The sequence below is a fragment of the Gymnogyps californianus genome, chromosome 25, assembly GCF_018139145.2.
Source record: "Gymnogyps californianus isolate 813 chromosome 25, ASM1813914v2, whole genome shotgun sequence".
Lineage (NCBI taxonomy): Eukaryota > Metazoa > Chordata > Aves > Accipitriformes > Cathartidae > Gymnogyps > Gymnogyps californianus.
In genome coordinates this window covers 2,737,898-2,759,542 of record NC_059495.1, presented here as the reverse complement: position 1 = coordinate 2,759,542, position 21,645 = coordinate 2,737,898, and the positions used below count along the sequence as shown (strand labels likewise).

General features: G+C 65.1%; 2 protein-coding genes across 4 annotated transcripts; both read left to right on the top strand.

The window, feature by feature from the left end:
• Positions 1-2,122: 2,122 nt before the first annotated feature.
• Positions 2,123-13,645, top strand: USP2 (ubiquitin specific peptidase 2). Of its 3 annotated transcripts, XM_050910953.1 has the most exons (14): positions 2,123-2,791; positions 3,613-3,667; positions 10,359-10,386; positions 10,685-10,733; positions 11,027-11,150; positions 11,497-11,608; positions 11,689-11,799; positions 11,967-12,031; positions 12,130-12,233; positions 12,306-12,386; positions 12,542-12,620; positions 12,725-12,832; positions 13,067-13,187; positions 13,303-13,645. In XM_050910953.1, the coding sequence occupies exons 1-14, from the start codon at positions 2,123-2,125 to the stop codon at positions 13,388-13,390; spliced, it is 1,794 nt and encodes a 597-aa protein (XP_050766910.1). In that variant the 3' UTR covers positions 13,391-13,645. The 3 variants fall into 3 exon arrangements, with proteins under 3 accessions (XP_050766910.1, XP_050766909.1, XP_050766911.1); XM_050910952.1 differs by lacking the exons at positions 3,613-3,667; positions 10,359-10,386 and having other exon boundaries at positions 2,123-2,851; positions 10,683-10,733; XM_050910954.1 differs by lacking the exons at positions 2,123-2,791; positions 3,613-3,667; positions 10,359-10,386 and adding an exon at positions 7,831-7,971 and having other exon boundaries at positions 10,683-10,733.
• Positions 13,646-15,697: 2,052 nt separating this feature from the next.
• On the top strand, positions 15,698-19,839 carry MFRP (membrane frizzled-related protein). The gene is made up of 13 exons (XM_050911057.1): positions 15,698-15,751; positions 15,855-15,966; positions 16,219-16,347; positions 16,715-16,876; positions 16,957-17,200; positions 17,295-17,425; positions 17,583-17,708; positions 17,862-17,938; positions 18,085-18,233; positions 18,427-18,557; positions 19,105-19,239; positions 19,409-19,536; positions 19,615-19,839. Exons 1-13 carry the CDS (start codon positions 15,698-15,700, stop codon positions 19,837-19,839), a joined length of 1,803 nt encoding a protein of 600 aa, XP_050767014.1.
• Positions 19,840-21,645: the final 1,806 nt, after the last annotated feature.

The following is a 21,645-nucleotide window of genomic DNA, read 5'->3' as shown; positions in this document are numbered from 1 at the left end:
TCTGTTCCCAAACAGGTCTGTGTGCTCCACCTTGCTCTTGCTTGTAAATAGTTCCCTCTCCACTGTGGGACGGTTGTTCCCTGGGCAATAACAACAGCAACCGGGATGCAGCCGGCTGGCCAGAAAGCCAGGCTGCCAGCCAGGAGGCCACGGTGGCTGGATGGTGCTTCTCACCACCGTCTCCAAAAAGCAGTCCAGGGGCATTTCAATACGGGGGTTAGATGGGCAGGAGCGGCTGGGGGAGCTGACACCGCAGCCACCTCACCCCTGCCCCAGGGTCTGTGGAGCCAAGGGGCTTGTCCTCGCGATGCACAGCTCCCTTCCGCCACTCCAGTTTCATGGGGATTGTTTTTAGCTGCCTGCCATGGAAAATGCAGGGCACGCACACTGTGGCCACAGCAGGGAGCCTCGGGGTGGCTCCCATCCCCAGGGTGACGCTTGCAGAGGGGTGCTGCCAGCTCCCCCAGGCAGGCATGCCCAGGGACTCCTGGGCTCTGAGCAGGAGCCTGGGTCCCCCTCAGGGTCAGGCAGGGAGTGATGCTGCGGTGGCTCCTCTTGCCAGGGATCCAGTGCCCGTCCCCAAGCCTGGATGCGCCTTGCGTGCTGCGGGGGCTGCGTGAGGGCCGGGCCAGGCACCGTCTCTGTCACCTCCTGGCTTGGAGCCGGGCCAGAGCCCGCCCCGGCTGGGCTGGGAAAAGCCTTTGAATCAGGGTCATCTCCCGGGTGACTGGAGACTCTCAGAGCCACATGAGCCACTGTCCTGCCAGGGAAGGGACGTCAGGCACCCAGGGAGCCGAGCACCAGCAACGCCAGGACAGAGGAGCTGGGCTGAGGTCCTGCCCGCCCCGGTGCCAGCCACAGCCCCAGAACAGGTAGGGGACCAGCCATCAGCCTGCCAGCGTGCGTGCCAAGAGCAAACTTTCCTCCGGCTCCGGACAGCCCACGTTTGCAGGTGCTGGAGGCTGCTGGCTGCCACGCTGCCCTGTCCTGGCTCCGGGCTGGCTCCACGTGTGCTCTGGGCACCTCTGTCCCTGTCCTCCGTATGCTCCTCTCCTGCCCCATGCGGGTGCCATGGGGCAGAAGCCACCAGCACCCTGTGGGGACCGAGTGCTGGGCTGTCACCCACCCCTACAGGCTGGCTCTGCCCGGCTGGCGGGGGCACAGCAGCTGCCTCACTGGGAGGACTCGCGTCGGCTTGAATAACTGATGGGAGGCTAGTAAGGCTCAGCTGTGGCAGGGAGATGGGCAGGCTGCTTGGGTGGCCAGGCCCCTGCAATGAAGGGATCTCTAGCTGTCCCCACAGTCCCCCCAAGGCCCCTGGGTGGTTGTGGCTGCACCGAGGTCTTCACCCACTGCCTGGTGCCGGACACCAAGCGAGGAGCAGGGATGGATGGCAAGGACTCCTGCGCTGAATTCCTGACCTTGTCTCAATTTCCCTCTCAGCCACATGGGGTGTGTGTTAGCAGCGAGCTGGAAATGCCAGCCCCCTGCCAAGCCCTGGTGCTCACTCTGAACAACCAGGGGAAGGTGCTGGGCTGGCTGGATCAGTCCATCCCACCTGCCTATCTCAGCCAGAGCTGGGCCTAAGCATCGTGACTGTGACCAGGCAACTACCTCCCATCTGCAGTAGCACTGGGGACATCTCCCCAGCCCCAAGAGTGGGACAGCCACAGGACAGTGTGGCAAGGATGCCAGGGCTGGGGCAGAGGTGTCCGCTGCAGTCCCTTGGCTTCGGTGACTGTGGATGCTGGGATGCCGGGTGCCTCCAGCTGTGCCCCGGGGCTCCCTTCTGTGGTACGAGGTGCCCAAAGGCACATGGGTGGCAGTGCCAGTGCCAGCGAGGCCCTGCTGTCCCAGGCTCTCCAGGAGGGCTGGCAGGTGGCAGGACCCATGGCTACACTGCACCCCACAGCTCCCCATGCACCCTTCATCCCCTGGGTTCCCGCTGTTGCCTGCCCACCCCTCCCAGGGTCTCCAGGCAAGGCAGGAGCCAGCGAGCTACTGTGTGGGTGCTGGTGGTGGGCACCCCATTGTGCTGACCATGGCCCGTGGAAGCTGACCCCTGGGCTCTTCTCTTGCAGTCGATGCCTCCAGGAGAGCCTGTTGAGCCCCAGCCTCCAGCATGTCCCAGCTCTCCTCCACCCTCAAGCGGTACGTCGACTCATCCCGCTATGCTGAGACCACCTACAGCAAGGTCCCCAGTGGCTACAGCTCCTACACCTCCTATGGATCCACCTTGGCCACGTCCTATGCAGACAGCGACAAAATCGGCTTCAAAGCCAGCTACCTCACCTCCCCCCGGTACCACCACACGGGGCTGTCCCCAACCAGTGGCTATGACAGCAGCCGGCTGCCCCTGTACTCCGACTCCAGCATCCGCCTGAGCCCCACGTACATCCGCACCCAGCTCCGGCCGCCCGGTGGTAGGCTGAGCGGGGGTGCATGCTACACCTTCACGGGGGCCCCCAGCAGCCCCCCGGGCTACCTGCCCACCTCAGCGCCTCTCAGCCGTCGCAAATCCATCAGCCACTCGGACCTGGCACGGGATTTTTCGGGGCTGCACGCCTCGGACAGCACCTACGCGCCCACACCTGGCCCCCTCAGCACCCGGGGCCGCCAGGAGCTTGGTGCCCTGCAGGGTCTCTACCAGGCTGCCGCGCACTCCGACTATGTCCACAGCTACCTGGAGAGCTACGGGAGGAAAAGCAGCGATGGCAGCCTCCCCACGCGTCCCCTCAGCCCCTCACAGGCTGCCCTCGGCTCTGTTCTGCTGCCCTCGGGCACCCGCTGTGCCAGCCAGCCCTGCGAGAGGAATGATGGCTACTGCGACATGCCCACCCGGGACCCCACGGTACGTGGCGCCTGCTGGGGGTGGGGGACAAGGCTGTGCTGTGGTGGCGTATGTGGGCCATGTCTGCTTGTGCTGAGCCAGGGAGTCCGAGGCACCTTGCGTGCTCTCCCTGGGAATCTCGGTGTGTTGCTCTGTGCCTCAGTTTCTGCATCTGTGCCACACAGGGCTGCTGCTGACCCTTCAAGCCGCCCTTGCTGGCACAGCAGTCCTGGGCCAGAGCTGCTGAGACAGCCATGTGCAGGCAGGCAGGTGTCCTCTGTGGGGCTGTGCTCCTCACTGCCTGCGCTGCTGGGAGCACAGGTCACAGGGCTCCCCACGGGTGCCTTGCGGCTAAAGGTGCCCATGTGCTGGCAGGAGTGTGTGCGCTGTACCTTTCTGCATGTGTGTGTGACAGCAGGTGATGGCAGATGCAAGCAAACTCATACCCCCATGCGTGCAAACCTGCACGGGTGCACACCGTGCACTGTGTCCCCACACAGCTGACTGCGCCCACACCCCCTGCCCTCTGCTCCCTCCCGGTCCTGGCCCAGTATGGGGCCAAAGAGGGTTTCCTGCTGCCTCATGTCAGCTAGAGAAGGTGACAGGACTGGGCTGGGCACTCGCCCTGCTGGAGACACCCAGCTGGGAAGGCTGGTTTGGCTGGTGCTGGCTCTGACACAGTGACTTGGTACCCAGCTGCCAGTCAGGTTTTTCACTGGTGCCCTGTGATGCCTGATCCCTGGCATGGTCTATTGCTGCCATCTTGGGGCCCTGTGCCCCAGCCCCAGCATGGTCTGTGGCAGCCAGGGAAGCAGCAGTTTCTCCATGGCAGTGGCTGCTCTATACAGCATCACACGTGGTGGCAGGCACTCGGTGCCCCAGGTATCAATCAATGCGGCACCATCCCCTGAGCCTCAGCCCAGGCCAGGAGCAGGCATCACACATGCAGCCCGGCTCGGGCGTGCAGGGGAGCAGCCTGGTAATTTTCCACTCAGGTTTCCTTCCAAGATCTGGTCAGGCTCTGCCCACATTGTCTCCCGCTCTCTTTCCAGTCAGCCTTCATTCACTCATGGTGGAGGGCAGTCTGCCCCGGCACAGGGTCTGACCTGCCCTTTGCTTCTCTGCGGCTCTGTCCCACCGTCATCCACCAAACTGGGAGGGTAAGGGCTGGGGAATTGTTTCCCGCTTCCCTGCGAGCAGGAGAGGAAGCTCTTTCCCTTTCCAGCCGGTGCCCCCACATCCCTCCCTGTGCCCAAGGGCCTGGGAAAAGGGCTGTGGGAGCAGCCTGGAGGTCTGGCCCATGCCCTTGGGCTGAGGAGGCACAGCCAGAGGCATGGGGTAGGGAGGAGAGGCGGCCTCCTGCCCACCACGTGCCTGCAGCTGGGGCTCAGCGGGAAAGGTCTCCCCCCTGTCTCTCTGGAGCCATCCCTGGAAGGGCTGGCTCCCCTCTTCCCTCTCCCTGGCACTCACCCAGGTTTTAAACACCCACCTGAGCCCCCAGGCATGGGAGCAGGGGCAATGGAGGGGGTGCAGCATCGCAGCCCGCTGCCAGCATCTCGCCTGCCCCTTCCCCAGCACCCTCCAGACCAGAACCAGCTGCACCACATGCAGTGCCAGCAGTACCCTGCCCTGGTGTCGGACCCCCTGTGCCCAACCAGCCCTGGGGCGAGGGAGCAGGTCGGGGGGCCTGGGCGAGTGGAGGAGTGGTGCTGTGGAAGGGAATTCCTGCCTCCCCCTCCCACACCAGGTCCTGGTGGGGGGGACCGAGGTGGGACCCAGCAGCCACTGCCAGCCACGGGCGCTCACTAAAGCCCTTGCCACCACTGCTAGGGCAGGGGTCCGCACCCCCAGGTGCCCACACACTGCTCCGAGGTGGGTGCCAGCCTGCTGCCATGGGATGGCCATGGGGCAGCAGGGGCTGCGCTATTCCCAAACTGCAGCCCTGTGGTCAGCATGCGAATGCAGCTGGGGGCTTTCCAGCCAGGGCTGATGGGTGGCAAAGGTGAGCAGGGCTTGGCAGCTGGCACAGGGTGCTGGGGCAGGCACCCGTGCCGGGGCAGGCGGGGAGGCTGGATTGGTGACACTGGCTTAGGTTTCCTTGGTGCTTTGATGGGCCCACCTGCTATTTTCCACTCCTGTGCTTTTTTTCCTCCCTTTCCCAAGCCGGGAAGCAAATGTACCGATCATAAAACAGACTTGGGTGCCTGCAGTCGTGCCAGGTGCCGGAAACAAGTGCATGTTGCAGCCCCGGCGCTGCCATCGGTTCTGCCCCATTACCCAGCCCTGAGGGCAGTGCCAGCAGCACCCGCTCCCACAGGAGCCAGGGCATGGCGGGGCTGGCTCAGTGCCTCTTCTCATCCCTTCTTCCCCAGCCGCCTCCTGCCTCTGCACCACACAAACCACCATCCAGAGGAGTCTGCAGCCAGGAGGCAAGGGTGCCCACATTTGTTCCTACCCACACCACCATTTTGCGCCTCAGTTTACCATCCCGCAGGGCAAAGGGAGGCGCATGCAGCTGCAGTGAGTGGCCGTGCCTGCTGAGCCGCCGGCTTCGCGCAGGGCCGTGCTGGCTCCCGGGAAGGGCAGGCTGGCGGGGGGCAGGACCGGAGCTGTGCCGCCCCATTAACCACCCTGGGTGAACATAGGGTCAGAAGGCCAGGGCCACCCACAAAATCGCCGGCAGCTCTCCACAGTCCCATCCTGAGCAGCTGACGTCTCTGGCCTGCAGCCAGTCCTGGCCCTGCCTGCCTTCATGGTGCCAACCGGGCCTGTGGCAACCTCTGCCCGTGGCAGAAGGTCACCACTGCAGAGGGGACAGCTGAGGGCAGGGAGCTGGCTCTGAGTGATGCCATCCCACTGGGGCTCCCCTTCTCTCTCCTGCTCTGGCCTTGTCCTAAGAGCCTGCGTGCCGTTCTGGCTGGAGGGGAATTTGGTCCTTGGCCCAGGGTGCCCGATGTCACCAGGGCATGAGGTTCAGCAGGGGATGTGGCTGAACGCCACCCCTCTTGCCGTGGAACCAGCTCTGCCGGCACGGTGCATCCCCAGGGAGAGTGCTGCACCAGCACCCTGCACAGTGCTTGAGGCAGGCTGTGCACCGGGGCAAATCCTGCCCCCAGGCCACCCACCGCGCTGCAGGGCAGGGTGGCGGGAGCCCTGGCTGGCGTGCACAGCGCTGGTACAGCAGTACACACACTGGGGAGTTGTGCCATGGCCCCGGGGCCCAGGATGCGACCTGCAGGGGCTGTGGAAATGCGTAGCAGGGCACCCACGCTGTCTGCGCAAGGCTGGTGGGGTGTGCACCCCCGTGTGCATGCTGTGTCCCTGCGTGTGTACACCGTACACACGGCGGGGTGTGTATATATATACACATGCGCACACACGCAAGCGGGGATTACGACAAGCATCCTGTTGTGATGCAAAAAGCCCTGGCCCTGCAGATGAATAACGCTGCAAGATGCCTCCTCAGATATTTTTGCTGGTGCCAAAAATAGTCTCCCTCCCTCCCCCCCAGTCAGCCCCTTCACTGGCTGTGCAGAGCTTGTGCCGCGGACAGGGGAGGCTGCATCTGCAGCAATTAGGATTCAAACAGCAGCCACTGGCTCTGGCTGGGGGTGTATTGGTGGGGGCTGGCATGGGAGGAAAGCAGCCTCTGCTCGGTGCCTCCAGCCCCCTCAGTGAGGCTGGAGGCTCTGGCTGTCCTCAGAGCAGCCCGACTGCACTCCCTGCCTTGGTTGCCCATGGAAATTTCCCTGAGCGGGCGGGTAAGACACCTGGGCACGCACAGCAGTCGCAAGCCTCCGTTGCTCACCCTGCTGCGGTCAGAGGGGTGAAGCAGAGGGAGACGCAGGACTGGGACGCAGGACACCCGGGCTCCCTGCCAGCCTCCGCATCTGCCCTTGCTGTAGGAGAAGAGCCAGAGCCCTGTGCCTCAGTTTACCCAGTGCTCAGAGGGGAGACACCAGATGGGGTCTTTGCTCCACACAGGATTTGGGGGGAGTTTTTCCCCAGCAAAGGAAGCAAGGCACTGAAATACCCTCTGAGCTCAGTGCCAATGCATCCCCCAAAGAGGGGGTTATGCACTGTCTGCTGTTGCTCAATTCCCCCAAAATGGCACTGCTTGGGAGCCCGGCACTGGCTCTGCAGGGAAGGCACATGTCCGGGAGCCCCACAACCCTCTCAGACACCCCTCAGCCCCTCTCTGGGTATAGGCACCCCATGCACCCACATGCTGTGGGAGTGTCCCAGTTTCACCGAGCCAGTTTTGGCGAGTGACCCCTGGCTGGGGCAGACCCGCTGTCTGCCAAGCACCCACCCAGCTCTTGGGCCAGCGCCGTGCTGGCAGCACAGCGTGCCCGGGGCCAGGGAGCCAGTCCCATCAGCCCTGGTCCCCAGGAGCCGGGAGCATGGGGGAGCCCTGGGGGAGCAGGCGCTCCTCCGGCTGCTGCCTTGCACTAAGTGCCCTATTGCTGCCAGGATGCCAGTGTGGTGCCGGTGTTGGGGGACTGGCACCCTGGAGCACAGGGAGCACCGCTGCCGAGAGCTGCTGGGCTGCGGCATGCTGACAGGGTGGAGGGGGTAGAGGGCTGCACCGGGGCGCTACCCACATCGTCCCCAGAGGCCCCGCGGTGCCGGGGCCCTGCCGCCGCCACGGGCTCAGCGTGCCAGGAGCGTGGCCCACAGGCACAGCCGCCCCTCGCGGGCCCCCTTGGCTCACAGCTCAGCTGTACCACGCGGTGCGGCGGGGGCTGGCCGTCACGGAGCCCGGCTGCCGCCTCTCCACCCATTTGATGTCAGAGCCGCTCAGGTGCCGTCAGCCCCAGAGCCGGCACCGGCTCCGGCACTGCACGCCTGAGCACGGTGGTGCGCCGGTGAGGCTGGGCGCCTGACCCTGTGCCCCAGGCCTCAGCTGGCCCAAGGCGAGGGGTGCCCACCCGGCACCCCCTGGCATCCCCCTATCTGCGGCTGGCCCTCGCCGTCTCGCCGTGCCCGCGAGGGCCATCATGAGGGACTCCTACACAGTGACGCTGCCCGAGGAGCCCCCTGCGCTCCCCGACCTTCACAAGGACCTGCGTCCCCGCACCTCCATGCCAGGGTCCCTGCTGGTCTCCACCTTCGTTGGGCTCGTCCTCAACAAGACCAAGGTACGAGGCCTGCGGCTGCCCACAGCCGCTGCCCTCTGGCTTGGGGGCAGAGAAGGGGGCGCGGGGGGGGGGCCCTGCCCTCGCCAGGGAGCACGGGGTACCCTGCGGCATCCCCCTTGCCGGAGGATGGGGTGCCTGGGGGTGGGTGCCCGTCCCGGCTGGCTGTGGGACCGGGGTGCCCCGGTGTCCTGCAGGAGGGGCAGGGAGCAGGTGAAAGCATGTGTCAGAACACCTGGGTCCCTCTCCCAGCCCTGTCCCTGCGGTGACCTTGGCCGAGTCCCTGTGCCCCAGCCTGCCCACTGCAAGGAAGGGGCTCCTGGCCATGCTAGCCCCTTGGCAGTGTCACCGGACTGAGCTTGGCTGTCCCCAGAGCCACAGTGCTGGGGCAGATCTCCCCCTGCAAGGATGGGAGAGGCAAGCGGCAGGGAGGGCAGGGTTTGGGCACTTACATAAGTCTGGCTGCTCCAGCTCTCCTGCTGCCCCAACAGGCACTTGGCATGCAGACCTGGATGGGGCAGGACAGTCCCGATCTTGTCCCTTGTCCCATCCCCTGTCCCCTGTCCCCCTCCTGCAGTGCAGCCTCGGGGACTCCCCAGCCGCCGCCGCGTGAGCCAGCTCTCCTTCGCCGCCTCTGAGCAGCGCCGTGTCCTAGATAAAGCCCCGGACGGGCAAGGGGGATTAGCTGGAGTTGAGTCACCCAGGGGAGGGAAAACCAGGGGTGGAAATAAGACCTCGGTGCACACAGGCTTGTGCCATGGTATGGGAGTACATGGGCCCCCACCCCACCCCGCCCCAGCCCTCCCCTGGGGTTGCTCCAGGCTATGGGAGGGCAGCCTAGGTCCTGGCCTGGCCAGGCAGTGGGCAAATGCCAGGTCCATGAGGAGGTTTGCACCCACATTTGCGGGACACTCTGGTCCCTCCTGCCACACGGCAGGAGCTGCCCAACCAGGGCAACTGGACAAGCAGCGTCCTGGTGGGGATGGCTGGGGCACATTGGGGCAGCTCCCAGGAGTTGCTGCTGCCCCCCCTGGCACCGTGACCTTCCCTGCAATGGGCATGGGGACACAAGCACCAAGCCCTCAGGGGGACAGCACCTTCAAGGGATGCAGGCTGTTGGGACACAGACCCACCTCTCCTGCTGCCTGCTCGGCCCCATCTGCTCAGGGACCAGCTCCAGGCCAGCTCCTCCAGCTGTGGTGTGGCACTGACCTGCCACAGCCTGCTGGCACCCCTTGCCCGGCTGAGCCTGCCCCCCGGCCTGGGGGTCCCTGCCCAGGGCTAAGTGGTGGGGTTGCCTGGCACTTTTGCACAGCCACCCCCCAGCACTGAGCGCCACGGCCATCCATGGCTGGGGACACCCCTGTGTGCTGGGCACTGCAGCGGGGCACTTGCATGGCACACAGGGTACCCAGTCGGTCCGGCAGAGCCGCGTGCACCCACATAGGGTGGCCGAGTCCCTGCTGGTGCTGGTCCCCCCTGCGGTGGGTGATGCCTGCACCATCGCTAAGGAGCACGTGTAACTGGATCTGGGTTATTTTGGGCTGCTGTCAGGGCTGGGTGCTCAGCACCTCCCACATACACACCAGCTGCTGCTATTTCGGAGCTGCTGGGCCCCCTCCCCTCCTCTCCTCCTCCCCCTCCTCGTGCCTGGGGTGGGCAGCTGGGGCGTTTGCCTGAGGATCCTTAAAACCTGGTCAGCTGGTGGGGCACAATCAGCAGTCTGACCCTGAAAGCCCTGTTGGCCCCCCGACCCTGCTCCAGACACAGCTCCGGAGAGGTTTGCCCCACCACTACCCTCTGAGCTGGGCTTGCATGGAGGGCTGGGAGCAGGACCCCTGGGCTCCCACCACTCGTCCCCACCAGCACCCAGTCCCCCATGCTGGGAGAGGGGTGGGCAGCCCTGTGGCCCCCCAGACCCCTCCACGCTCTCAGTCTCTCCAGCAAAGAGTAGCGATGCCTCCTGGCCCCAGCACCCAGCTGCCTGTGCCCATCTCTGCTTGGTGTGAGCCTGCCCGGCTCAGGAATTACGTGAGGACCTGGAAGAGCCCCATGGCACAGGCACAGCACAGCCAGGCCAGAGAGCAGTTGGGAGGACACCGCTGGGCACGCAGCCCCATCCCCTGGGCTGACTGCCGCAGGGCTGGGCTTGCGCTTTCCTGGGTGGACTTTATCCTGCAAAACAACTGTGCTAAAGTCTGGGCTGTGCTTGTGCAGGGCATCCTGGAGGGCACACCCAGCATAGACAAGGTGGGCAGCAGTGGGGCACCATGCACCTCCTGCAGCCGTGGGCCAGGCATGGGGCTCTGCCACCCCCCAGCTTCCCGGCGCACAGGGCTGGCAAGGGGAGGCAGCAGAGGTGGCTGGCATGCACCCAGGGCACGGGGCAGCAGTGTCACCAGGCAGGGAGACCTTTGAGCCCTGCACATTGTCCTGGGCCAGGGAGCCAAGCAGCAGCAGCCGGGCAAGCAGGATGGGGCAGGCCAGCCGTGGCTTCCCACTGGGTCCTCGGCCATGGTCCTGTGTGCAACCGGTGCAGAGACCAGCTGCGGTGCTGGCTCTGCCCGTGATGTCCACAGGGGGATGGGGCATTTGCTTGTACTTAAGGGTCTGCTCCATGTGGATGCCCATGGCACCGTGGCCTCACTGGGCTGCCCACAGGCACAGCCAGCCTGTGCTGGGCACTGTCTCAGCCCTGTTCCCTCTCTCTGCAGAGCTCCAAGGCGGTGCAGGGGCTGACCGGCCTGAGAAACCTCGGCAATACGGTGAGTGCTTACCCAGGCACCTGGCTGCGTGGCCCCAGCTCACACCATGCTCTTCTGCGGGCACGTCCGTGGAGCAGTGGGGAGCCCTGTCCCTTTGCCTCGCCCCCAGCACCCACACTCTCACCCCGGCAGCTCACTGTACCCCGCTTCTGACGATGCTGGCTGAGGAAGATGTTCCTGTGCTCTGCACTGCTTCGTCCCTATCCTCTGCCCACCCGCCCCAGGTGTCCCCCTGCCACCGCCTGCCTCCCTCTGCCTCCCGTTGCCATGGTTTTCTCTTCTGCCTCCTCCAGTGCTTCATGAACTCCATCCTGCAGTGCCTGAGCAACACCAAGGAGCTGCGGGATTACTGCCTGCAGAACCAGTACCTGCGGGACCTCAACAACAACAGCCGCATGCGCACCGCACTCATGTCAGGTAACCGTCAGTCACCGGCCCCTGGCTCCGCACCCTGCAGGGTTTCCCTGCAGCACGTCCCCGCAGCACGTCCCCACAGCACGTCCCTGCGGCATGTCCTTGCTCCCCTGGGCCACCCCGTGTCCCCACCCACAGGTCAGTGCTTCTCCCCAGCCTTGCTGGGGCAGGTGCTGTGCTGTGGGTGCCCAGCCAGTGGGAGGATCGGGTCCCCTCTCCAGAGGGCATGGGGCCGGCCATGGGGACGCTGGAGTGGGGTGCTGAGCTCTCCCCTGGAGGGCACGGCAATGCCATGCCACCAGAGGTGGCCAGGGCCAGCTGCGCTGCTGACCTGCCTCTCTACCCACAGAGTTTGCCAAGCTAATTCAGCTGCTCTGGACCTCGTCCCCCAACGACAGCGTGAGCCCCTCCGAGTTCAAGACGCAGATCCAGAGATATGCCCCCCGCTTTGTCGGCTACAAGTAAGGGGTGTCGGTGTGGGGGTGGCAGGGGGGAGCTGAGCCCCTGCCACTGCTTACCAGCCGTGCCCTGTGTCTTGCAGCCAGCAGGATGCACAGGAGTTCCTGCGGTTCCTCCTCGACGGGCTGCACAGCGAGGTGAACCGTGTGCTGGTGCGGCCACGGGCCAGCACAGACACCCTGGACCACCTCCCGTAAGTGCTGGCTGAGGCAGAGGCAGTGGACAAGCCCTACGGACGAGCTCACTGCCTGCAAGCCCAGCCCAGGGTCAGTGACCATGTGGGTCGCTCTGGGCTGGGGCGTGGGGGCTGGCATCCCCCAGGCCACACTCAGTACCACTCTGTCTCCCCATCTCTTGCAGTGACGACGAGAAGAGCCGCCAGATGTGGCGGAGGTACCAGGAGAGGGAGGACAGCCGCATTGGTGGTGAGCAGGGCCGTGGGGGGAGGAGAGGAGGGCAGGGCTGGGCTGAGAGCAGGGCTGGGAACCAGGGGTCTCACCCTGCTTTGTCCCATCCCCACCAGACCTCTTCGTTGGGCAGCTGAAGAGTTCGCTGACCTGCAGCGAGTGCGGCTACTGCTCCACAGCCTTCGACCCCTTCTGGGACCTGTCCCTGCCCATCCCCAAGGTAAGGGGTCCCCACCGACTCCGGCCCCCTGCCCTGCACACCCTGTGTCTGACGCACGCTGTGCTCCCACAGAAAGGCTATGGGGAGGTGACCCTCATGGACTGCCTGCGGCTCTTCACCAAAGAGGATGTGCTGGACGGGGACGAGAAACCGGTACGGGGCGTGGGGCATGGGGGCAGGTGGGCTTGCCTTAGTGCAGGCTGGGCCCCTTTCTCTCCCATGCCTGTGTTGCCAGGACTGTGGGCTCGGTGCCCAGTGGGGCTGGCCTCTGCTCTCACCCTCCTGCTTGTGCTGTTTGTCTCCCACAGACATGTTGTCGCTGCAAAGCCAGGACAAGGTGCACAAAGAAATTCAGCATCCAGAAGTTCCCCAAGATCCTGGTGCTTCGTATCCTTCAGGCGGAGGGACGGGGCCAGGGGGTGCTGGTGGGGGGGCAGGCAGTTCCTCATGGGCTCCCCTTTGTCCCTCGGCTCCTTGACATGACCCCCCAGACCTGAAGCGCTTCTCGGAGGCCAGGATACGAACGAGCAAGCTCACCACCTTCGTCAACTTCCAACTGAAGGACCTGGACCTCCGGGAGTTTGCCTCGCAGAGCTGCAGTGAGTGCCGGGCCCTGCATGGCTCCAGCCTAGCCCTGGGCTCCCAGCGGCTCCCGTCTGGGTCCCTCATGCCCCCCAGGGTGCTGCAGCGTGTGGCGGGGGGCAGAGGCATGGGGGGTGGCAGCCACAGACATCCAGGGTGCCAGTCCCTCCTGGCCCTAGCTCCGTGCTGGCATGTTGGGGGGCAGTGGGTCAGCAGCCAGCACGGCTGAGCACCACCCTTGTTCCCCACAGACCACGCTGTTTACAACCTCTACGCCGTCTCCAACCACTCGGGCACCACCATGGGGGGACACTACACTGCCTACTGCAAGAGCCCCGTCTCCAGCGAGTGGCACAGTTTCAACGACTCCCGGTGAGGCTGAGCGTGGGACGGGTGGCTGCAGGGTCGGGGCGAGGAGGGACACCCTGCCCAGGGCATCCTGGTGCCTCGTCCCCATTGCTCACAGCACATCTCCCCATCTCCGCAGTGTTACCCCGATGTCATCCAGCCATGTCCGCAGCAGCGATGCCTACCTGCTCTTCTATGAGCTGGCCAGCCCGTCCTCCCGCATGTAGCCAGCCCTGCTTCCCTGGGGACCCCCTGCGACACCCCTCAGAGCCAGCCCCTCCAGGTTTCGGCCATTTGCCCCCCAGGTGCAAGAGGGAGGTGAAGAGGAGAGCCCCTGAGGTGGCTGCAGCGGGAGGCTGGAGGTGGCCAGGAGCAGACCCCGGGCAAGGACACCCCAGCTCCGAACTGAAGAGGGCAGCCCATGGCAGGGCAGGGCCCAGGCAGCTCAGGCGCCTCCTGGTCACTGGCATTTGGTTTCTACCTTGGGGTACATTTTAGTTTCTTTTTTTTTTTTTTTTTTTTGTTGGTGTGTAATAAAAATACTGAGCAAGGGACTCTGCGGGCATGGGGCTGCCTGCCCCATTGGCTCAGCCAGGACCTCTGCTCCCCTGGGGGAGCACCCAGAGCTGGGGACCCAGGAGAGCCTCCCACATCCCTCCTGGCCTCTTGGCACTCCCGTTCTGCTTGGCCGTCCCAGAGGATTCGTGAACTGCTCCCGGCCTCCTCCCAGCACTTCCGAACCTGCTGGCAAAGGACCCCGGCCCTTCAGTTGCCTCCATCCCATCTCAGGCAGCACGTCCCCACCAGCTGCCCCATGCACACTCCTCAAAGCAGCCTGAGTTCAGGCCCAGACTCATGGACAGAAAGGAGGAAAACATTTTGTGGAATTTATATGTATTTATAGTGGACTTCACTCAACCTGGAGCACCCTGCCACTTCCTGGCTCTCCAGGGACTTGTGCCGGGGGATGCTTTGGGTAGGTTTTTACCTGCCTCCTCATACGACGGTGCCTTAAACCATTTAGGGGAGTGGGAGGCCATTGGGGTTGCACAGGAACATCTGTCCTGCAGAGGAGAGGGAGGGGAGGACAGTGGCTTTCCGGGACCATCTGCAATTGGGGCTTTCTTCTCCCTGTGATCAGAAGCCCCCCTGGGTGTCCGGGGATGCGCGTCCCCACCCACCCTGCTGCTCTGTCCTCCAGCTAGCGAACGCCAGTGGCCTTTTTAGCCTTTTCTCTAATTTATTCTTCTCCCCATCCTGCCTTGCCTGAGGTGCAGTGGGAGGAGAGATGGGCCCGACCCAGCACAATCCCAGCCCGCAAGGCAGCTACATCCAACCCAGCAACCTGTCCTGCTTCGCCCTCGCTGGCCCTGCGGGCACAGGCTGAGCACTCTCGCGCCATGAGCATCCCGCCCAGCCCAGGGCATCCCGGTGGGGCTCAGGGGAGGGCAGGCCAGGATAGAGGGGCTGCCCGCGGCAGGTACCGGACTGGGGCAGCGTTGCTGCTTGGCAGGTGGCTTGTTTACTGTGTAAGCAAGATGGGTGGGAAGTGTCTCGTACAAGGGAGACTCGTGCAGGAATAAATTTTAGCTTGAACAGAGCGCTGTGTACACGTGCTTGTCTCTGGGCGGGCAGACAAAGGACTGTGGCTCCAGTAGCGGGAGGGAAACCGCCACCGGTGCCAGAGCAGCCTGCCCATGTGTGGCTCCAGAGGCCCAGGAGCACCCATGCCCCGGGGCTTGCCTGGAGCAAGGAAGACGTGGGTGCAGGCAGCAGTGCCTCTCTTCCAGCCACCCATGGTGCCCGAAGGCAGAGGGAGCCTTTCCTCCTGCTCCAGCCCTGTGGAGCTCCCCGTAGCCCATGCTCTTCCCCCAAAGCCCCTGAACAATGGCCCCTTTCTCCCCTGCTTAGGGATGGACACGGGCACCAAGGCATTAAGGGGCAGCAGGAATGCAGGTGGCAGGGCTCAGGCACCCAGTGCTGGGGAGGCACGAGGGAAGGAGGGACACGTTCAGCCTGGGCTCCCCAACACAGCCCCTTCAGTGCTGCCCTGCTCCGGTGGGGAGCCCGGACACAGCAGGCAAACCAACGGTGCCTCCATACACCCAAAAGCAGGGTCCCCGGTGGGATGGGCTCCCAGCGGGGTGGGTGCGAGCACACCTTCCCCTTTAAGACGCTGGTTCTCCGTGCCAGAGCCTGACCTCGGCATCCTCAGCTGAGCTGGATTAACGGGCAAGGGGGAAGGGGCCTGCGGAGGGGACTGGGGCTGCCGGCCTCCCGGGGCTCCCCGCACTCGCAGCGCGGCGGGCATGGCCCTCAGGGCTCTGCGGGGTCTGGCGCTGGGGCAGCACGTGTAGGTACAGCTGGCGCTGCCACCGCCTCTGCCCTGGTGCGTGGAGCGGGGGTCCCCACGCCGCCCCGGGGCCAATGGGGGCAGCCGGAGAGGAGCGGGTGGTGGGGCAGGCAGCTGTGCTGGGGAGCAGAGTGCACTGGGGAGGCTTTTAGCCAGGCTGCGCTGGGAATCGCCTGCCACCATGAAAGACTTCACCGAAATCACGCTTTGCCCCGAGGCTCTGGACCACAGCAAGGTAGGGCTGGGGATGTGGGTGCCGCCTAGGGGTCCCTACCTAGCCACCCGCGGGTCCCCACAGCATGCTCCCCGTGATGCCACCCGCGCTTGCTCTCCTGCAGACTGAGTTCTGCAACCCCGTCTTCGAGGGTGAGGAGCCCCAGGCAGCGCCAAGCACCGAGCACCCGCCAGACGAGGAGAGGACCAGCCCCACGTCGCCCCGGGACGGCCTCGGTACCAGCCTGGGGGTTTGTACACACACCCCTGTCCATGGGGCCGCCAGGAGCAGCTGCGGGTCTGGGAGCAGGGTGGTGGGGCAATTTCCCCCGCAGGGCTCCGGGGCCACTTAGGGGACCCACTAGCACCCCAGGGACAAGAGGTCGGGACGTGCCCAGCCAGAGCTCAGCCAGCCGTGCAGGGAGGTGGCAGGGTAGGGGTATGGCTAGCAGCACCCTGGCTCTGCCCACTTTCCTTGCCTTCCCGCAGGCCGGCAGCTCTGGGGCCAGGCAGGCTGGCGGTACCACACTGACTGCAAGTTCACCTGGCTCTGCGTGGCTCTGATGAGTGCCATCCTCCTCTTCCTCATTGCCCTCCTGCTGGGCATCGTCATCCACGGTGAGCACCCGAGCAGGGAGGGCTGGGGGACAGGCTGTGACCGTGGGGTGGGGGACACAGAACAGACTCAGAGCGGGAGAGGGGCACAGCAAGAGCATCCATCCTACATAGGACCTCCAAGGGTCTGCCCATCGTGGGGAGAGAGTGCCCCCATGCACAGGAGCAAGGGGGATCTCCACCTCCCTGGGATGTGGCAAGGTCACTGGGCCCTATGCGAGCTGTGTGGGATCCCCTGGGACCTGCATATGTGTGGGGTAGGGCGGGAGCACAGGACATGGGGCTGGGTGGGCTTCCTAAGCCCCTTCCCTGCACTGCAGCCATTTCTCCCTGCTGGGGCTGAGCTGTCCCTGCTCTTCCCTGGGCACAGAGCTGACGTCCCCACAGCCACCTGGCACCCCAGCTGCAGCCCTGCCCGCCCATGGCACTGCCGCCACCATCGCAGCACCCACCCGAAGGGACCTCCCAGGCCCCAAACCAGCTACCACCCCAACCCAGAGCTGGCTGCCTACAGCTGGCACGGCAGCACCGGGTAAGTCCCCTGTGGGGCAGTGTGCCGGGATGGCGGTGCCCTGCAGCACTAGCTCATGCCCACGCTGTTGCCCCGTGCAGCCTGCGGCGGGACCCTGCGGGGCCCCGAGGGCTCCTTCAGCTCTCCCAACTACCCCGGCCCCTACCCGCCCGATGCACTCTGTATCTGGCACATCGAGGTGGGCCCTGGCCTCACCATCCAGCTGAAGATGGAGACGTTCAGCGTGGAGGGCACTGCCTCCTGCGTCTTTGACCGTGTGGAGCTCTATGAAGAGCAGGGGGCTGGCAGCACGGATCCTGCACCAGCTCGGGGGGGCTCAACGAGGTAGGGCCCCTCGCACTCGGGGAGCATGGCGGTGCAGTGGGGAGGGGGCAGCCTCTCCGGGGGTGAGCAGTGTCGCCCCTTGTTGTGCCTCCAGGTTTTGCGGCAACGTGGCCCCCCCGACCTTCAACACCAACTCCAACCACCTGCACGTCACCTTTGTCTCTGACAGCAGCGTGGGCGCCCCAGGCTTCAGTGCCCACTACCGTGCCGTGGCTCCCAGTGAGAGTGAGTACCCCCACCCCTGGGTGCTGCCAGGACTCCTCGCTGCAGACAGGCAGTGGGTAGCATCACGGGGTCTCCCGTAACGCCCAGGGCACTGGGGCAGGGGAGGGTGCCCAGTGGGATGCCGCTGCCAGCCTGGCCATCTCTGCCTGCGCTGCAGAGAGCTGTGCCTGGGATGAGCACTTCTGCGACCAGGGGCTCTGCCTCCACCTGGGCTTCGTCTGTGACGGCTTCCATGACTGCGTGGACAAGAGCGATGAGGCCAACTGCAGCCTGAAACACAACGGTGGGCCAGCCCCCCGCCTGCAGCCCACAGCCCCCGTGGCACCCAGCCAGAGGGCACAGCGATGGGCAGTGGGAGGCAGGGGCGGGGGAGTGGGGAGACGAGGTGAAGGGAGCGGGGCAGGGGGTAAAGCTGCATGTGTGTGTGTCCCTCCAGAGTGTGGGGGGCCGCTGACCGCCTTGGAGGGGCACTTCTCCACCCCGAGCCATCCCCAGCCATACCCGCACCAGCAGGTGAGAGAAGGGATGCCGGCGGGATGGAGGCGGGAGGAGGGTAAAGGCGAGGGCGGGCAGGGAGGAAGGGAACCCCCCCACCAGGGAGAGCTGGGGGTGGCCCTGCCTGGCTTCATGGGTGTTGCTGGCTGCCCCCTGCCCTGCAGCTGTGCCTCTGGCAGATCTCAGTGCCCGTGGGCCACGTCATCGACCTACGCTTCCACAACTTCAGCCTGGAGTCGCATGAGGACTGCAGCTTCGACTTTGTGGAGGTGCACGACAGTGCAGGCACGGGGGCTGCCAGCCTCATGGGCAGGTACAGGCACACCCCTGATACCTTCGGCCCTGATGCACCAGCCTGGGTGCACTGGAATCCCGTGGCTCAGCTGGGGAAACCGAGGCACAGGGCAGGCTGGTGAGGAGGAGTCACCAGAGGACAGGGTTTGGGGAAGTGCTGGTTAACCCTGCTGCCCGCTCTGACCCCATCCCTCGCCCCACGACCCCGGCAGGTTCTGCGGCCACCAGCTGCCACCCACCCTGACCTCCTCACGCCATGTCATGACCATCCTCTTCGTGGCGGACGAGGGAGTAGCAGACAACGGGTTCTTCGCCACCTACCAAGCCCGCAATGCCACAGAGAGTAGGTAGCCAAGCAGGGGCGCAGGCTGCCCAGAGGGGCTGTGCAGTCACCATCCTTGGGGGTTTTCAATGCCAGACTCGATAAAGCCCTGGAAAAAACTGCTCTCATCCCATAGCTGACTCTGCTTGGAGCAGGAGGTTGGGCTACAGGCCCCTGGGGTCCCTTCTCACCTGAATTACCCTATAACCCTATTGATCCTAGCCATGGGGACGTGGCCTGGAAGGGCTCACCTGCACACAGGCACGATCCATCACCTGAGGGCTGCTCCCAAAAAACCCAGGGAATTTGGGATCCCCTAAGCTGGGCCAGCGATGGTCACCTATCAGCCGTGACTGCCAGGTGGCAGTGCTCTGCAGCCACTCACCTGGATGTCCCCTGGCCAGTGACAAAGAAGAGCGGAGACAGGGGTGGTCAGCATGGGAACAAGCTGACTCCCAGCAGGGAGGCCAGTTGCCATCGGCACAACCCAGGCCATGGCCAGCCTGCTCTCTGCCTGTGCCCATACCCGAGCCCATGCCCTGCCATGCTGGCCCCTTTCATCTTACAGAGACCTGCAGCCCCACGGAGTTCTCCTGCGGAAATGGTGAGTGCCGGGCGCTGGAGTCCGTGTGTGATGGCTGGCACGACTGCCCCGACGGCACCGATGAACTGAACTGCACTGGGGTCTCCTACCCGGCCTTTGGTGAGTGCCACCCCGGGGTGCTCCACTCAGCTCAGCCCCCCCACCCCTCCCTGAGCCCACCTGACCCAGGACACACACTGGCAGCTGCCCCATGGCTAACATCTACCCGAGGCACACCTGGTGGGCATCACTGCTGCTATAAGAAGTGAAGCACCTCACCCTGTGGCAGGGTCTGTCTGTGAGCCTGTGGAAGTAGAGATGTGCCTGGGGCTGGGCTACAATGCCACCTCCTTCCCCAACATCTGGCTGGCCATCCCGGACCAGGAGGGAGCGGCCGAGGTGCTGCAGGACTACCAGGTGAGCTGCCCGGGGGCTGCCCGTGGGTCTGCCCACACCACACCACACCGTGCCACACTCACCACCCCTCTCCCACAGACGCTGATGGAGCTCGCCTGCTACCAGCACCTCCGCCTCCTCATCTGCAGCCTCTTCGTGCCCAAGTGCACCCCAGATGGGGGTGTCCTGCAGCCCTGCCAAGCCGTGTGCCTGGCTGCCGAGCTGCGGTGCCAGCAGTCCCTCGGCCTCCTCGGCATCCTCTGGCCCATCAACTGCAACATCCTGCCTGACTCCAATGACCCGGTAGAGTGCTTCCAGCCCTGACCCGGCAAGAGAAGAGGAGCAGGGGCTGAAGCAGCCTGCCCAGAGCTGCTCCCCCACCCCAAAGGTCCCTCCCATCCTCCTCCTGTTGGAAATACTCAGCTGCTGGGGTGGCCCCCATCAGCAGCACCCCATTGCCTGGCTCCTCGCCTGCCCTGGGATCAGCCCCTCTGCTCAGCACTCAGCTCAGTGCCCGGATGCCATGGGCTTGCCCACAGGACCAAGTCCTTAGAGAGCAAGTGCCCTTTCCCAGCCTTGCTGCAGGGAACGGCTTGTGCTGGAGGGGCTGTGCCCACAGGCTGGAGCTGTACTGGGGACACCACGCAAAGTCCCCCTGCCAAGCAGCAGGATGGTGGCAAGAGGGTTGGGCGCTGCCTCCTCATCCTCAGCCAAACCCAGGCATGCTGGCCTGAGCTGTGCATGGTTCCCAGCCCACTTCTCTTTCAGCCTCCCCAGGCTGTGCACGGCCTCTTTCCCGCAGCCCTCAGGCAGCTGCTAGCCTAGCAGGGAGGGGTTAATGCTCCCCAAATGGAGCAGGGCTGGGCCGAGGTGTGCCAGGCTGCAGGCAGAAGAGCCCAGGGCTGCCCATGTCCCGCAGCCCCAAAGCCAGCAGAATAAACAGCATGAGCAGCTGACAAACCCGATGGAGCAGGTGGCTCATTTGGGGAGAGTCTGTGTGTGGGTCCTGCCAGATCCCAGGGGAAACTGAGGCATGGGCCAAGGGAAGGAAGCCAGGGCTGGGGTGGGGGGTCTGAGCAGGAATGGAGGGTCACAGGGGAGACTGCCTGGCTGCAGGGGGGAACGGGCTGCTGGCTGTGCCCTCGATGGGCTGGGGGGCTTGCAGGGCCCCAAGGAGATGGATGGGTCTCAGAGGGGGTCAGGCTGGTGGCCCCATGGTGCAGGGAGGGGATCCTGCCCCAGCAAGGGCTGTGGCCCTGCTGGCTGAGCTGGCCGTGCTGGCTTCAGGCCGCCCTGATGGCCACAGGCCTGGCAACACCCTGTGGCCACAAACCAGCTCCCAGCTGGCCAAAAACAATAGCCCCTTCACACCTTGGGAGAGAGGAGCCAGGCGGCTCCCCGCCAGCACCCAGCCTGGTCCTGGGAATCCGGGGCAGGAAGGCTCAGCCGGCAATGTCACCCACACTGCTGCAGGCACCGGCACAGGGAGGAGAAAGCCAGCAGTGCTGGCATGCTTCCCACTGCCCTCACCCGCCCTGAGCGCATGGGAAAGTCCCCTGCCTGACTGGGGTTACTGGGAGCAGGACCCACTCGGGTCAGCACCACTCTGCCCTTACAGCCAGCACAGCACCACTGTTCCGGCACAGCCGCCCCTGCTCAGGGGGCTCGAGCCCACCCCGATCCTTCACTCCCTGCATGTCCCAGCTGCTGCAAGCTGGCTGCAGGGCACGGGGACTCCCCCCAGCCACAGGACCACCCCACTGCTCAGCATCTGACCGTGTCCCTTGGATGCACTTGGTGCTGGAATGAGTTAAAAGGCAAGCTGGGAGTGCCTTCGAAAGCGCCGCAGGCACGGTCCCAGCTTTGTCGCGTGCCCGGAGGTCCCCTAGGGCTAGCCCTGCTTCCTGGCATGGCCGCAGTGCTGCTCTGCCTCTGCTTCCACCTGCCTGCTGCTGCCTGGCACGTCCCTGCCCGCTCAGCCCCACACGCTGCCCCACGGCCCTACGTCAGCACCCCCCGGCTGGCTCCTGCAGCTCCCCGCAGGTGCTCCCGGGACCGGCACTGCCAGCCTGTGCGCGCCCTGCCATCCCCCTTGCCTCAGCCCCGAGGCTGCCAGGGACAGCCCCGAGG